Genomic DNA, 15,933 nt, shown 5'->3' on the forward strand with positions numbered 1-15,933 from the left:
TTGAACCCTAACTCAACCAGATTTCAATCTGTTCATTTTTGGGTTGAAATGGAAGCAGGGCAAAGGTCAGTCAGTCAAGACAAGGGGCGTGATTGTAATTTAAGTATTTTAATGCAACAGATCTAGGAGTTGGCCTGTCTTCAAGTTTAGGTGGGCTGTCAGCTCTCTCAGGCTTTCGGAAAAATAGCTAAATGGAGGTGGAAGTTGATTTCAGGACGGGAAATGGCCTAGTGATATTATCACTGAACAGTTAATACAAAGATCCAGCTTACGGTCTGGGAACCCAGCACGACTCCTGCCAGGTGGTGAAATTTGAATTCAATAAAAAAAAAACTCTGGGAATTAGAAGTCTAACTATGACCATGAATCCATTGTCAATTATCAGGAAAAACCCATCTGGTTCACTGTAGACCTTTATGAAAGGAAACTGCCACCCTTACCAGGTATGGCCGAAATGTGAATCCAGACCCACAGCAATGTGGTTAATGCTTAACTGTCCTCTGGGCAATTACGAATTGGCAATAGATGCTGTCCTAACCAGCGACACCAAAATCCAGTGAATGAATTAAAAATAAAGGGAAATCCCCAAGGCATGTCCAAGCTCCCTCTAATCCAAAGACCCTTGGGATCAGAAGTTGGTCCACAGGGATCAGAGCTACCTGCTTCAGATGTTGCCCAGACTCAATTCTACCCAACTGAACGCAAGTCTGACAAATAAGTTTTGTCTGAGGACACCTGCAAGTAACAGAAACTCTTTTCCAAAATTTCCTATACATTAATATCTCAATCTCAAATTTTGTGTCAGCAAAGTTTAATCACTTACCTCTTGCGCAGACATTAGTTGTGACAAGTACTTTCTCTTTGCCATCCCGGAAGCGCTGGATCACAGCGGCTCGTTGTTCTACCATCATCTCTCCACTTAGCAGTGCTACTTGATGACCCTCTTTAGACAATTCAGCTGCCAGCCAACCAGCAGTCTTGCGAGTCTGCAGGCAAAACAATTGTAATTAATTTGTGCAGAAATCAAGAAAACACCTAAATGTAAGCTTAAGCATTTGCAACATTTTTCAGACAGAAGTGTTGAGTGGATGATACATCTCAGCCTTCCCAGCATCATAAATCCCAGTCTTCAGCTAATTCATTCCCTCTGATATCAACAAACAGTGGAGCCACTGGATAGTACAATTGCTATGGGCCCTGACAACATTCCAGCAATAGTATTGAAGGCTTGTGCTCCAGAAGCAATCACCTCTAGCCAAGCTGTTCAAGTACAGGTATAACATTGATATCAACCCAACAATGTGAAAAATTGTCCAGGTACAGCTGGTGCACAAAAACAAAACAAATCCAACCCAGCCATTAATCACTCCATTAATCTATTTGAATCGTCAGTAAAGTGATGGAAGGAGTCATCAACAAAACTTTTAATCAAGCACTTGCTCAGTAATACCCAGTTTGGGTTCTGCCAGGCCACCTTTCTCCTAACATCGTTACAGCCTTGATTCAAACATGGACACAACTGCCAAATTCCAGAGGGGAGCTAAAAGTGATTGCCCTTGACATCAAGGCTGCATCTGACCATATGAGGCATCAAGGGACCATATGAGGCATCAAGGAAGCATTGAGTCAATAGGAATTGAGTGGGAAAGCTCTCCCAGGTAGAAGTCATATCTGTCACATAGGAAGATGGTTGTTTTCTAGTTACTGGATGTCAATCGTTTCAGGAGTTCCTCAGGGTTATATTCTAGTCCCAACCATCTTCAGCTGGTTCATCAATGAGGTCCCTTCCATCATAAAAGGTCAGAAGCTGGGACATTCGCAATGATTGCGCAATGTTCAGCATCATTTGAGACTCCTTAGATACTGAAGCAGTCCATATGCAGATTGACAAGACCTGGACAAAATCCAGGCTTGAGCAAGCAACATTCACACCACACAAATGCCAGGCAATGATTATCGCCAATAACAGACAATCCAACCATCGCCCTTTGATAATCAATAACATTACCACCACTGAATCCCCCACTAACAATATCCTGAGGTACACTGGCTACAGGTGCAGGTCTGAAAATCTTGTAGTAACTCATCTCCTGACTCTCCAAAGCTTGTCAATCATCTACAGGTCAGCAGTGTGACAGAATACTCCCCACTTGCCCGGATGAGTTCAGCTCCAATATTACTCAAAAAGATTGACACGATCCAAGCAAAGCACGCTGATTGGCACCACATCCCCAAACAGTTACTTCACACTAAAACTGAGTAGCAGCAATGTCTACACAAAGCAATGCAGAAATTTGTCAAAGATCCTTAGACAGCACTTTCCAAATCCACAATCACTACCATATAGATGGACAAGGGCAACAGATACTTGGGACTACCATCAACTCACCACCAAGCCACTCACCATGCTGACTTGGAAACACATCACTGTTCCTTCACTTTAATTGGGTTGAAGTCTTAGAACACCCACCCTTGACAGCACTGTGGGTCAACCTACAATATATGAACTTCAACAGTTCAAGGAGGCATCTCACCGTCATCTTCAAGGGACAACTAGAGATGCGCAATAAATCGGGCCCAGGCAGTGGTACATGTCCCATAAGGTAATAAGTTGAAGGAGTGTACTGTCCCTTTGAGAGAGAGCGAAAGCTGTTTTGCACTGAGCACTTGCAGGCACCAGTAATGTGACTGACTAGCAGGCTCAGAGCGTACTGGAAAATTGAAAATATGTAACATTTGGCTGTGACCTTTGGTTCCTATGTTGACAACCATTCAAATTTAATCAGTTTAAATTATGCCCCAGGATACTAAAACCCAACCGACTTTGAACTTACTGTTTTGACAACATCAAACCTGAGACAATTTGATGTTTGGGGTATAAAGAAGCCAGCATTTTGAGAGTTAGTCACAGCACGACCAACTGCCTTCGCCAGAGTAACTGCCAGCAAAACATTCTCTATTAAAGGTAACTTTTTCATATGAAACATCTTTGCACCAAAAGACCAAAGACGACCCAGGTAGACCTATAGCCAGAGGAAGGACGACACCAGACTAATATTGAAATGAAGTTGATGCAATTTTAATAGGGACTGTTACTGGATCAGTATATTGTTAGAGTTGGAGATAGATAACAAGGGCGAGGGTTAGAGTTGTAAATAGTTGTTGCCTCGTGTTCACTTTTAGAGTTAAAGAATAAATTGCTATTTTTTTCTATAAATAGTGGAAGTTGGGAGTTCTTTATCTCTCACTTTAACGGATTACTTTTCTGGGTGGCTGGCTTAATTAGCAGAAGGGTTCACCGCCATGTCATAATACTAAGTGGACACTTGTGATTAGAATATGTACGTTAGGTTTAGAAATTCAGCTGTTCTACGAAGAGAAAATGGAGGACTGGTAAGCAACTTTGATGAGTAGTATAAAGATTACTCACATGACAGAAGATCATGGCCTGGGCTATGGTAATTGCTCCATAAATATTGCACAGAGCATGGTATTTCTCTTCTTTGTTGTCACAAAGGACATAATATTGTTTAATTGTATCCAAAGTTTCTTCCTCCCGCCTCAACTTGATAATATTAGGTTCTGGAACAACCTTTTGGGCAAATTTCCACACAGACTCTTCAAATGTAGCTGAGAATAGCAGCATCTGACAGTCTTTAGGCAACATCCTGAAAATTAGAAGGCAAGAAATTATTACCAAATCGGACAATTTTAATTACTGATAAATTTGCAAGATTATCCTCAGAACGTACACCACCGTTAGCAGAGTTCAAACCCAGTAGTAACAGAGGAAATTTAAATGTCAATAGAATACGATACACAAACAAAGATATATTGGACAACCTTAACCCAATTTATATTGAGTACAATTCTACAAGAGTAGCATAATTAAATCACTAACTTAAGGTTGTAACGAAGGTCGTTATGGAAATTCATAAAGTTATGCAATGAGTAGGTACTCAAATATGCCAGCAAACTAGGTTACTGCAGCAGTAAAAAGTGGAAATAATTGCAAGTTACTGAATTATATAAATAACACTAGTTTTCCAGCTAAAATTACACAAAGAAGGTTTTAGTCCCATAGATTGGTGATCCCACCTCTGAATTCGAATGCTCTGGTCTTGGTGGCCTTGAGTTGCAATCATGACATCAGCCTCATCTAGGACAAAAACTTTAATTTTCTTGGTATCTATGAATCTCAGTTTTGTGCACCAATCCATTACTGTCCCGGGTGTGCCAATAACAATTTGTTCTGAAATCTTCTGACCCTTCTCAACTGAAAGCACAAAATATATTATGTTACACAATCTAAAATAATCAAATTAATAAAAGTGTACTCCATTCATGAACTACTCATCAATAATTTGGAAAGTAATAGAACTTCTGAAGGAAAAATACATTTAAACAAAAAGAGGTGATTATGTTAATTTTTAAAATCCATATCAGTCAAACTCCAAGGACTACAAAAATGTTTCAGTTAATATCACAGATATAGGCATCATTGACAATGCCCTACTTATTGCTCACTCCTTGTTACTCCTTGAGAAGGCAACATTGCTCTTGTTGTTTGCAATTGTTTGTTCGGAATGGCTATTACTAAGAAAACCAAATTGGTGTGGGGCTAAATCTTGCATAGTTCAGACTACAGAAGGATACCAAGGTCTGAACTTTCAACCCCAGGATGGCAGTGCAAATTTGACCTGGAAAAACATGCTCAGGAAACGGATTTTCATTCTGGAGAAGGCAAGTGAAAATGGATATCATAACAGGCAATCCTGAAAAAAAGAGTTAAGCGACTGGTTGGTACAGACACCACTAGGCAAAAGACCAGCCTCAGTGCTCCAGCACTTTGTCAAAGATTAACAAAAATACACCTCCTGGTCCTTATCCTCAGATGCCTCCCATCTTATGCTCCAACCCATCTCATGGCTTGTCATACTTTCTATGTCAATCTATGCCCTTTTATTCACACCATCTCCTCGACAAACAGCCTCATGAACATGAGTAGACCATTCAGCTTCTCACACCTACTCCATTATTTTATAATTGATCATCTCCTATAAGCCATTTTCCCCACACTATCTATGCTTTATATACTTTGAGATTGTTAGTCTCTATAACCTTGTTAGTTCCTATCTTGAACCTGCTCAATGAGGGAGACAAAATGCCAAAGAGTCACCATTCTCAGTAGAGAAATTCCTCGTCAGCTGAGCCTTCAAAAGCCTATCCCTTGTCCTCAGATTATGTCCAGCCATTCCAGAGTCACCAGTAAGGGGAAACATCTCAGCTCTATCCACCTTGCCATACCCTGTAAGAATTTTTAAAGTTTCAATGAGATCACCCCTCATTTTTCAAAAGTTCAAAGGAATACAGATCCAGTTTCTTCAATGTGCCCTTTTAAGACAATTCTGCCACAAGACCATAGATGCAGGAGAAGTAGTAGGCAATTCAGCCCAGAGTCTGCTCGATCAAAATTATAGCTGATTTGATAATCCTCAATTCCACTTCCCTGCCTTATCTCCATAACCCATAATTCTATTGCTGGTAAAATTCTCTTTTTCAGCTTTGAATATACTTAATGATCTAGCTTCAATAGCTCTCAGTGAAGAACTGCACAGACTTACTATCCTGAAAGAAATTTATGGGTGACACGGTGGCTTGCACTGCTGTCTCAGCGCCAATCCGATTCCACCCTCGGCAGACCATCTCCCCTCACCACACTTCCTCCCCCCACCCCCCTGACCATCTGCTCACGTATATGTGGATTTCCTCTGGGTGCTCCAGTTTTTCCCTCAATCTAAAAGTGCAAGTTAGGTGGATTGGTTGTGCTAAATTGCCCATAATAGCCAGGGATGTGTTGACTAGGTGACTTAGCCTTGGGAAATGCAGGGACGGGGTAGATGTGGTTGGGATGCTCGTTGGGCTAGGTAGCCTGCTTCCACACTGTTGGGATTCCATGAAATTCCTTACCATCGTCTTAAATGAGCAACCCCTGACCAAATTCTTCTAACAGGGGCAAGAACCTCAGCATCTACATTGTCAAGTCCTCGAAGAATCTTGTTTATTTCAGTAAGTACTCCTCTCATTCTTTTAAACTCCGATTAGTACAAATGTGAACAACACAACCTCTCCTAAGAAACTCAATAGCTGGAATCAACCTAGTTAATCTTCTTTGGATTGTCTCCAATGCCTAGAGAAGGCAACCAAAACTGTTCACCATGCTGTGTGTGGGGTCTAACTAGTTAGTAACTTGTATAATTTTAGTATGACTTCCTTTCTTTTATATTCCATTCCCTTTTTAAGTAAAGGTCAACAGTTCTTTTGCCTTCCCAGTATCTACTGAACTTGGATACTAGCTTTTTAGAAGTCTACATCTTCCATAGATAAGGAGACTAAAACTGTACACAGTACTCGAGCTGCGGTCAGACCAAAGCTCTATACACATGCAACAAGATATCTTTGCAGCTGGCCTCAAATCCTCATTGCAATGAATGCCAATAGACCATCTGCCTTTTTAATTACTTGCTGCACCTGTTTTCGTCCTATTCAAGTCCTCTTTTCAGCATTCTTACAACTTACCCAATTTGGTGTCATCAGCAAATCTGGAAATATTATAATTGGTCTTCACATCCAAAACATTTCTATAGATTGAGAACAACTGTGAAGTCAGCACTGACATTAGGAACAGCCTACAACTCAGAGGATAATCCATTTATTCCTATTCTCTGCTTTCTGTTTACTAACTAATTTTCAAAACATACGAGCACATTCCCACACACCTCACATACTCTCATTTTATTTACTATCCTTCTGAATACAGCCTCATCAAGCATCTTCCAAAGATCCAAAGACACACATTCACATTTTCTCATTTGGTTGTGCTTCAAATAACAGCCTCAAACACTCAATAAGCTTCCCAAATAATTTCCCTTCATAAGTCAATACTGACACTTTTTTCTATTCTATTATAAATGTTCAATTATCACATCATTTATCACAGATTCCCCCATTTCCTCTGCAGGGAACAAACTAACAGACCTGTAATCGCCACTTTCACCAAGGCCTTGTACAATTGTAGCAAGACATCCCTGCTCCTGTACTCCAATCCTCTCATTATGAAGTCCATTTACCTGCTGCACCAGCATGCTGACCTTCAGCAACTAGTATACAAGGACACCCAAGTCTCATCGCACCACCCCTTTTCCCAATCTATCATTCATAAGGACTGAAATGCAACACATTTTTAGGGCAAACTGGGCTTGCATTCTCAAACTTCAAAGATTGGAAAATGATCTGACTGAAACTTACAAAATACATAGAGGGATAGACAAAATACATAAAATGTTTTTCCTCATTGGGCAGTTAAGAACTACGGCATAACTTAAAAAAGGGATGTCACTTAGTACCAAGATGAGGAGAAATCCTTTGAAGGATGTGAACCTTTGGAATTCTGTTCTCCCAGGAGAAAGATGTGGAAGTTCAGTCTGAGTCGGTTTTAAGGTGGAGATTGTATGCCACAGATAATCAGAAATTTATCAGAGTTATGGGCTGAGGTGGACAAAAGACATTGAAACATTCGATCAGCCAGGAATGTACTGAATGGTAGGGCAGGCTCAAAGGGTTGAATTGCCTACTCTTGTCCCTATGTCCTAAAAACAGAATGCAGAGAAACTTAGCAGGACTTGCACCTGCGGAAAGGGAAATAAAGTTAAAGCCTAGAACTGAACATGACTCGGGTCATATTGATCTCAAAGCATTAACTCTTTCTCTCTTCACAGATTGTCAATCTTTTCCAGCTCACGCTGCTTTGCTTCAAATTTCCAGCATTGCATGATTTTGCTATTTTCAAGTTACTTGAGCCCCCCCCCCAACAAAATCTCTATTCTGTTGCTCCTATACGTCTGAAATTATCCTGCACGTCTTTCTCCTCGCTTTTTTCTACTGGTTCGTTGATGGTCCACGGAATACGACCCCCAGGCACTTTTTTTTGGCAAACAGCTCCATTTTCTTTTCCGATCATTCTTCTGTTCAGTGCTAAAAATGCTAAAGGAAATGATAGCTAGATAACTGCCTTAGCAGAACACATTTGATAAGATATAAAGTGCAGGAGAAAAAAGTGATTGGTGCCTCCTGGTCCAGCAATGCCTCAAACTTAAGCTTCTTGCCTGGTGTTTGAATCCCTCCATGGCTAAGTCTCCTCACAGCCAAGCAACCCATTTTAGTCCTACTAGGTTTCAAGATATCTCCAGAATACTCCTTTTGCTTCACCTCCTATCATTGGCAACCTTGCCTTCAGCTTCAAGTCTTCTATATTCCTTTGAATAAATACATGTTCAGGTCACTTAGAGATTACGTGTTTCGTCAAGAAAATTTCAAATCATCATGTTGTCAGAATCAGCTCAAGCTCACACTTTTCTTTGTCTGTTCAAGTCCCAAATGTTCCAAGGGTGTGCTGTGACATCTCTGAACTGGTTGATTAAAATACAGAGGTACCTCGATTATGTGAACTAAATGGATGGGCACTATTTCATTCAATGCCTTTCCTCTGGGACTTGGAGTTTGCTATTAAGTTTGCTCCCTGTTCAGGAGACGAGCAGCAGCACAGCGTGAGAGTGTCCTCACCCGGCCCCAACTCCGTGCCCACCCTCACCTGACTCCCAAACCCCGTCCGCCCACCCCACCACCCCCAACTCCGGCGCAGCCAGCTTCCGCCCCCGGTCAGCCAGAATGGACACCAACAAGACCACTGCTTTTATTTTGGGGGAGGGTCTCCAAATAGCTCGCATGCGCGCGCGCACACACACAAACTTTGCACTGCAACTTATTGATGGGTTCCACCTTTGCCTTGTACAGGACAATGTTAGTGAGATTATCTGGGGAAGCAGGGTTTAGGGTACACGCCTCTGTAGAACTCCAGGGAAATTGTGGGAAGTGAGAGAAGGGGTAAGAGGTCAGTCATTTAGAGATGGTGCCTGCGCTTCCATCAGTCCAGGACTGTTCTCGGCAGCACTTTTAATCACTGTAAACAAAAGACACAATCAGTGTCTTTTGATGCAATGTTCCTGTTGGGACCTCAAGATCTCCTTCGGATAATCTGATTTTCGGATAATTGGTATTCGAACAATCAAGGTTTCTCTGTACATCTAAAAATGACTATTGTGCATTGGGGGTCATGGTGGCACAGTGGTTAGCACTGCTGCCTCACAGCGCCAGAGACCCGGGTTCAATTCCCGCCTCAGGCGACTGACTGTGTGGAGTTTGCACGTTCTCCCAGTGTCTGTGTGGGTTTCCTCCGGGTGCTCCGGTTTCCTCCCACATTCCAAAGATGTGCAGGTCAGGTGAATTGGCCGTGCTAAATTACCCGTAGTGTTAGGGAAGGGGTAAATGTAGGGGTATGGGTGGGTTGCGCTTCAGCAGGTCGGTGTGGGCTTGTTGGGCTGAAGGGCCTGTTTCCACACTAAGTAATCTAATCTAAATATGTATGCAGTGATATATTTGTAATACATCCAAAACAAATCAAAAAGTATAAAAGCTACAGCACCATTCCACTCGTACTTAGAATAAATCAGATATAAAATGCAACAGCCTTTTGTAAACTAACCAAAGAAAGCATATTACCCAAGCATGCTGAAGAAGTCTCAAACATACAGGACTAAAATGGGCTACAGAGATGGGGAGATGGGGAGAAGCTTAGGAGGAATTTGAACACAAAGATGAGAATTTTAAGTTTGAGCCATTACTGGATCAGGAGGCACCAATCACATTTTTCCCTAGTAATTTACACTACTAATCTCTTAAGTGGATAATTGCTCTTTCAGTACCAGCCATTACAATCTTGAACATCCTTAGCAAGTGACATAAGAATGAAATAAGTACAAAAAGGAATTAACTTCAACTCTTTCAATACATCCAATTAAAAAAGACTTTTGATATATACATCTGGTCTAACAGAAAAAGAATAATCAATTATAGCTCCCAGTATACTTTTCAATTTACAACAGTCTGAATGAATACTTGAGAGAGAAACTTACAAGGAAAATAGGAGAAAACAGATGAATGGGATGATTGGATTCTTTTATAGATTGCTAGCATGCCTTATATATTTAAGACGACAATAATGTGGAGCTTATTGAAGGTGACTGTAATGCAGTGGTAGAGTCTTAGACCTCTAATACAAAAGTCCAAATCCAGATGTGATAACATCACTGAACAGGCTGATTAGAAAATACACAATGTGCAGCTTATTTCATTGGAATGGTTATCTACAGATGCCCGTAAATACTTTGAGGACAAGTTCAAAATGCCAACAAAGCAGCAATTTAAATGCAATTCTAAAAGGACAAGCCTAGTTTCAGTAGCTTAATCATTAAATTATCATCATTGCTGTAAAATTCCACATGTTTCACCAATATCCTTTAAATAAGGATATCATACATCCTGAGCCAGGCTAGTCTGCTGCAGCTCCAAACCTACAGCAATGTGGTTGATTCTTATCCATCTTCCAAGATGGCCCAGCCACTCGTTTCAAGTACATTTAGGAATATGCAACAAACACTGACCTTGCCAGTTATACTCACATCCAGCAAAAGAAAGAAAGGAGAAAGATTATCATTCTGAGATCTTGAAGATATGATGAATTGCTGCCTTCCCCAGCATTCGAGGTCATGAGCACTGGAATTACATTGCTGAAACACTCCAGTCAGAGGGTGGCAGTTGGCAATGCTCTGCAGCACTACTGGGGTGTGGAAGCCCCTGGCAATATACTTGCCAAAAGCTCTGAATTACAGAGGGTCCCAGGCCACAAGTGAGAGCTAGCAGGATAGGTGTCAGAAGAAACAAGGGGATGGGACTTAGCAGGGCCCCATCAGGAACAGCTAGCCTTTAGTGCATCTAGGCTGTATATATGATTAAAATTATACACTAACACGTTATACTTACGTCTGTTGCCTCGAACTGCATAAGCTAGCTTGATATCAGGACAGTACTTTCCCATTTGTTCAATAACCTGCCCAGTCTGCAAAGCCAGTTCATAGGTTGGAGAAAGGCATAAACACTGGAGGAGAAAAAGTCAACTAATGATTAAGAATCATTACAAAGTTTTTCAGCAATCATATTTAAATAGTAAGTCTCAGTTACGAACTGCATATCCTGCACTGCGTTCAAACTGGATGCAAAGATTAATAGGTCCATGACAACAGAGGCACATTTCATTGATTTATGTAATAGGACAGGACAGTATTCCCACCAGCCCGAAGTGTACATTACTGGTGCTATTCTTTTGTACTAAGAGCAATTCCCATTACCAATCTCCATTTGGAAATATATAGCTAAACGTAAACTGGTCACTCTCACAGGTCAATCATGCCATGTTTACGCATAACCCAATCAGTGGGCTAGAATTTAATGGAGTCAAGATTATAGTAATACTGGAAAAGCACAGGTCAGGCAGCATCCGAGGAACAGGCAAATCAATGTTTCGAGCAAAAACCCTTAAATCAGGAATCCTGACGAAGTGCTTTTGCCCAAAAGCTTGATTTTCCTGCTCCTCGGATGCTGCCTGACCTGCTGTTCTTTTCCAGCACCACTCTAATCTTTACTCTGATCTCCAGAATCTGCAGTCCTCGTTTTCACCTAGAATTTAATGGAGGTGAGCAGGTTTTGAGAAGATTTGTAGGGGGTGACGAGTGTCTCACCTACCAGCCATGGAGCTAAGAGCCCTGTATCACCTTTTTGCAAGGCCCAAATTAATTGCCAATCAAGGTACTTTACTAGATAGTAGTAAGTCTACCCCAGGATTAAATGGGGTCAAAGCATGGAAATCCCATTCTTTGAGCACTTCTAGTCAATGACTATGCATTACTTGGCAGTGGCACTGAGGGGTGATGTGGAAATGCACTTGCCCAAGACACAGGTACCTTGGTCATAGGTAGTAGGACAGGTGTGTGGAGTAGCAACAGCAGCAAGGACAGCATTTGGATCTCAAAACAGTCATCCCCACCTCCAATTCAACATTTGAACAACAACCACCCAAAAGTCCAGCGTCAGCCTCGCCAATCAACCCATTCAAGGATGTTATGACACCTTGAGCAGGTGGGATTTGAACCCAGACCTCCTAGCTCAGAAGTAGAACACTAGCAATGCAGAGTTCCCAAAGTTTGCCTTTTGGGCTTCCAAAAAGCAACTGTCCCATATGTCATGAGGTGAATACCATCAGCAGCAGGATGATACCATTAACTGTCCACTTAGGGGCCTCAATTGGTAGCGGATTGGGCTTAATCAAAGCAGATGTAGAAATTCGACAGGACCCCCACTGAGTCCTCTCTGGAGACAAACATTTAATTCCACTCGATGTAGGATAGAACACTTCAGCTATATCTAGTTGTGAAACAACTCGGCCAGGTTCATCATAGCAGTTAGTAAAACAACTGTAAATTGCTCTTACCCATAAAAGCATCAACACAATTTAGAAAACTGATGAGCGAAATTGTTTGATACTGGTAACAGGGAAATCAATTTTAATAGGTGGGAAAATTGAATAGACACAAAGTACTTTAGTGACCCAGGAAAAATCATGGAACATACTCAATAAGAGCGGATTTTTTTTATAAAGAAAAAACTGAATTACGTTTTAAATTCTTGGTTATTTTGAAATAATTAAATCTTGTAATCTAATTCCACAGTTTTTCACAAATGGATTATTTTGCAAAATTGGACAACTTTACCTGTGGGTGCCTTTGGGAGAGATCTACACGACTGAGCATGGCCAGAACAAAGGCAGCTGTCTTACCAGTACCTGACTGAGACTGTGCAATCAGATTCTGAGGGCTGGAAAGAAATTCAAATACAGAATGTCACGTAGAAAAAACACACTGGGAAAAGTATATGGCACATCTGGCCACTAATATCAAGTGTGACAAACATACGGTTCTGCAAGCATCATGGGTAACGCTGTCTCCTGGATCTTTGAAGGCCTGTTAAATCCCATTCCATAGACTCCTTGCAGAAGATCTTTTTTCCTAGGAATTAGGAGAAATAATTCCAGCTTATTTAATTCCAGGAAACCCACTACTTTGCCTCACTTTAATTAATTAGTTGATAAATGGATGATCAGATGATCCTACCAATTATCCTCCTTTCATATGGAAAAAAGGCAACAATTTCCACTTTCTCAAATTCCAATTAGTATTTGTCCAATAAATGTTTTTGCATACCTTCAACGCTAACTTTCATATCACATGTTTTACTTCTAATTTAAAATGAATACGACTTCAAGCATGTACAACTACTTATGCCAAGTAAAAATATCTGAAAATCCATTCAATGGCATCAGATTGAAGGTACATAACTTTAACAAAAACATAAAGCTAATTAATTCAGTACTTAGTTAACTAAATCTCAATCACGATATACAAATTGCTTTCTGCCTTGGGTTAATAGTGCGCCAAATGTTACATGCCTAAAGGTAATGGATGTAGGTTTGCTCGCTAAGCTTGGAGATTCATTTCCAGACGTTTCATTACCTTACTAGGTAACACCTTCAATGGACCTTATGACCCTCTCTCACTAGTACCCTCACGTACGGATAAGGAATGACACCACTGGAGACAACACATCCATCCTAGGGCAAGCCAAACAAAGGCACGCACAAGAATTCCTAGAAGGATGGCATTACAACCGGAACTTTTTCAACAAACACATCGAGTTAGACCCCATCTACCATCCCCTGAGAAAGGAACAGGAAGTGACTTCATCATAGGAAATTACATCACCAACCCAAAGAAACCCAAACATATAAATAGAAAGTAGGAATTTTCATCATTGCTTCAGGTGAGGCCCACCGAAGATGTTACCTAGTAAGGTAGCGAAATGTCTGGAAATGAACCTCCAAGCTCAATGAGCAAACCTACATCCAAAGCCTCAACATGAGCTACAAATCTTCTCAAAACTCGCTAAGACCTAAAGGTAAAGATTGCTTTATTAAGAAACTGGAGCTTATGTCCAACCTGTATGTAATATAGGTGTTCAAAGTAATGAAATACTTCACAACATAAACAACGAAAAATTCCTAGTGGCTGAGTTGGTAATTTGACAGCATCATTTTAAGACCATAAGACATAGGAGCAGAAATCAGGTGATTCAGCCCATTGAATGGTGGAGCAGACTCAATCATGGCTAACAAGTTTGTTAAACTCATTCTCCCACTTTCTCCCCGTTATCCTTGATACTCAAGAACCTTTCTATATACTTAATGACCTAGCCTCCACCGCCTTCTGTGGCAATGAATTCTATAGATTCCCCACTCTCTGGCTGAAGAAGTTTCTCCTTATCTCTATTCTAAAAGGTCTTCCCTTTACTCTAAAGCTGTGCCTTTGGGTCCTAGTCTCTCCTACGATTGGAAACATTTTCCCATTATCCTCTCTGTCCAGGCCATTCAGTATTCTTAATGTTTCAATCAGATCCTCCCTCATCCTTCTAAACTCCATTAAACATAAACCCTGAGTCCTCAAACGTTGCTCATGGGTGAAGCTTTTCATTCCTGGAACCATTCTCATGAAACTCCTCTGAACGCTCTAGGCCCAGTACATCCTTCCTGAGACATGGGGCCCAAAACTGTACACAATACTCCGTATGTGGTCTGACCAGAGCTTTATAAAGCGTCAGACATACAAGCCTGCTTTTATATTCAAGTCCTCTCAAAATAAATGCCATTATTGCATCTGCCTGCCTAACTACTGACTCAACCTGCAAGTTTACCTTGAGAAAATCCTGGACAAGAACGCTCAAGTCTCTCTGCACTTCAGACTTCTGATTTTTCACCCATTTACAGAATAGTCCATGCTTCTATTGTTGCTACCAAAGTGCATGACCTCACATACTTTGGAAGGTCAAATTTGAATGCTGAAGACAGGGTTAAAGATTAGATTTTTGGCAGTGTGGAGGAACAGTAGTATCTTGGGGTCCACGTACATAGATCCCTCAAAAGTTAACAACCCTATCAACTTGGGTGGCAAGGAGGGTTATGGTGTTTTGGCTTTCATTAACTGGGTGCAGGAGTATAAGAGCCCTGAGGTTTTGCTGCAGGTCTATAAAACCCTGATTAGGCCACACTTGGAATATTGTGTCAAGTTCTGGTACCTCGTTATACAAAGGATGTAGATGCTTCAGATAGGATGCAGAGGAGATTTACCAGAATGCTGCCTGGATTGGAGGGCTTGAGAGAGCACAGGCATTTCACCTGGATAGGAGGAGGGAGAGAAGCGACTTGATAAGAGATGTACACGTCAATGAGAGACAGAGAGTGTAAATAGCCAGAGACGTTACCCAGGGCTATCACAAGGAGTCATAACTTTAGAAGGGGGAAGAGAGCGAGAGCGAGAGCGAGAGCGAGAGAGAGAGAGAGAGCGAGAGCGAGAGCGAGAGAGAGAGAGCGAGAGAGAGAGCGAGAGAGAGAAAGGAGAGAGGAAGAGAGGGGGGCGGGCGGGAGGGGGAGAGAGAGAAAGGAGAGAGGGAGAGAGGAAGAGAGGGGGGGTGGGGGGGTGGGGGGGGGGGAAGAGAGGGGAGGGGGGGGAAGAGAGGGGAGGGGGGGGAAGAGAGGGGAGGGGGGGGAAGAGAGGGGAGGGGGGGGGAAGAGAGGGGAGGGGGGGGAAGAGAGGGGAGGGGGGGGGAAGAGAGGGGAGGGGGGGGAAGAGAGGGGAGGGGGGGGAAGAGAGGGGAGGGGGGGGAAGAGAGGGGAGGGGGGGGGAAGAGAGGGGAGGGGGGGGGAAGAGAGGGGAGGGGGGGGAAGAGAGGGGAGGGGGGGGAAGAGAGGGGAGGGGGGGGAAGAGAGGGGAGGGGGGGGAAGAGAGGGGAGGGGGGGGGAAGAGAGGGGAGGGGGGGGAAGAGAGGGGAGGGGGGGGGAAGAGAGGGGAGGGGGGGGAAGAGAGGGGAGGGGGG

The 15,933-nt window shown here is 42.2% G+C and overlaps 1 protein-coding gene across 1 annotated transcript in view; it reads right to left on the reverse strand.

The window, feature by feature from the left end:
* The window catches only part of LOC140486883 (ATP-dependent RNA helicase DDX19A-like), an 89,499-nt gene that overhangs the window by 14,035 nt on the left and 59,531 nt on the right, over nucleotides 1–15,933 (reverse strand). Inside the window, exons 5-10 of the mRNA XM_072585919.1 lie at nucleotides 12,924–13,016; nucleotides 12,723–12,825; nucleotides 10,939–11,053; nucleotides 4,099–4,276; nucleotides 3,431–3,668; nucleotides 824–986 (exon numbers count right to left, since the gene is read on the reverse strand). Coding sequence (XP_072442020.1) covers nucleotides 824–986; nucleotides 3,431–3,668; nucleotides 4,099–4,276; nucleotides 10,939–11,053; nucleotides 12,723–12,825; nucleotides 12,924–13,016 — 890 coding nt within the window. The remainder of the gene's footprint in view (nucleotides 1–823; nucleotides 987–3,430; nucleotides 3,669–4,098; nucleotides 4,277–10,938; nucleotides 11,054–12,722; nucleotides 12,826–12,923; nucleotides 13,017–15,933) is intronic.

Source organism: Chiloscyllium punctatum, chromosome 16 (genome assembly GCF_047496795.1).
Source record: "Chiloscyllium punctatum isolate Juve2018m chromosome 16, sChiPun1.3, whole genome shotgun sequence".
Lineage (NCBI taxonomy): Eukaryota > Metazoa > Chordata > Chondrichthyes > Orectolobiformes > Hemiscylliidae > Chiloscyllium > Chiloscyllium punctatum.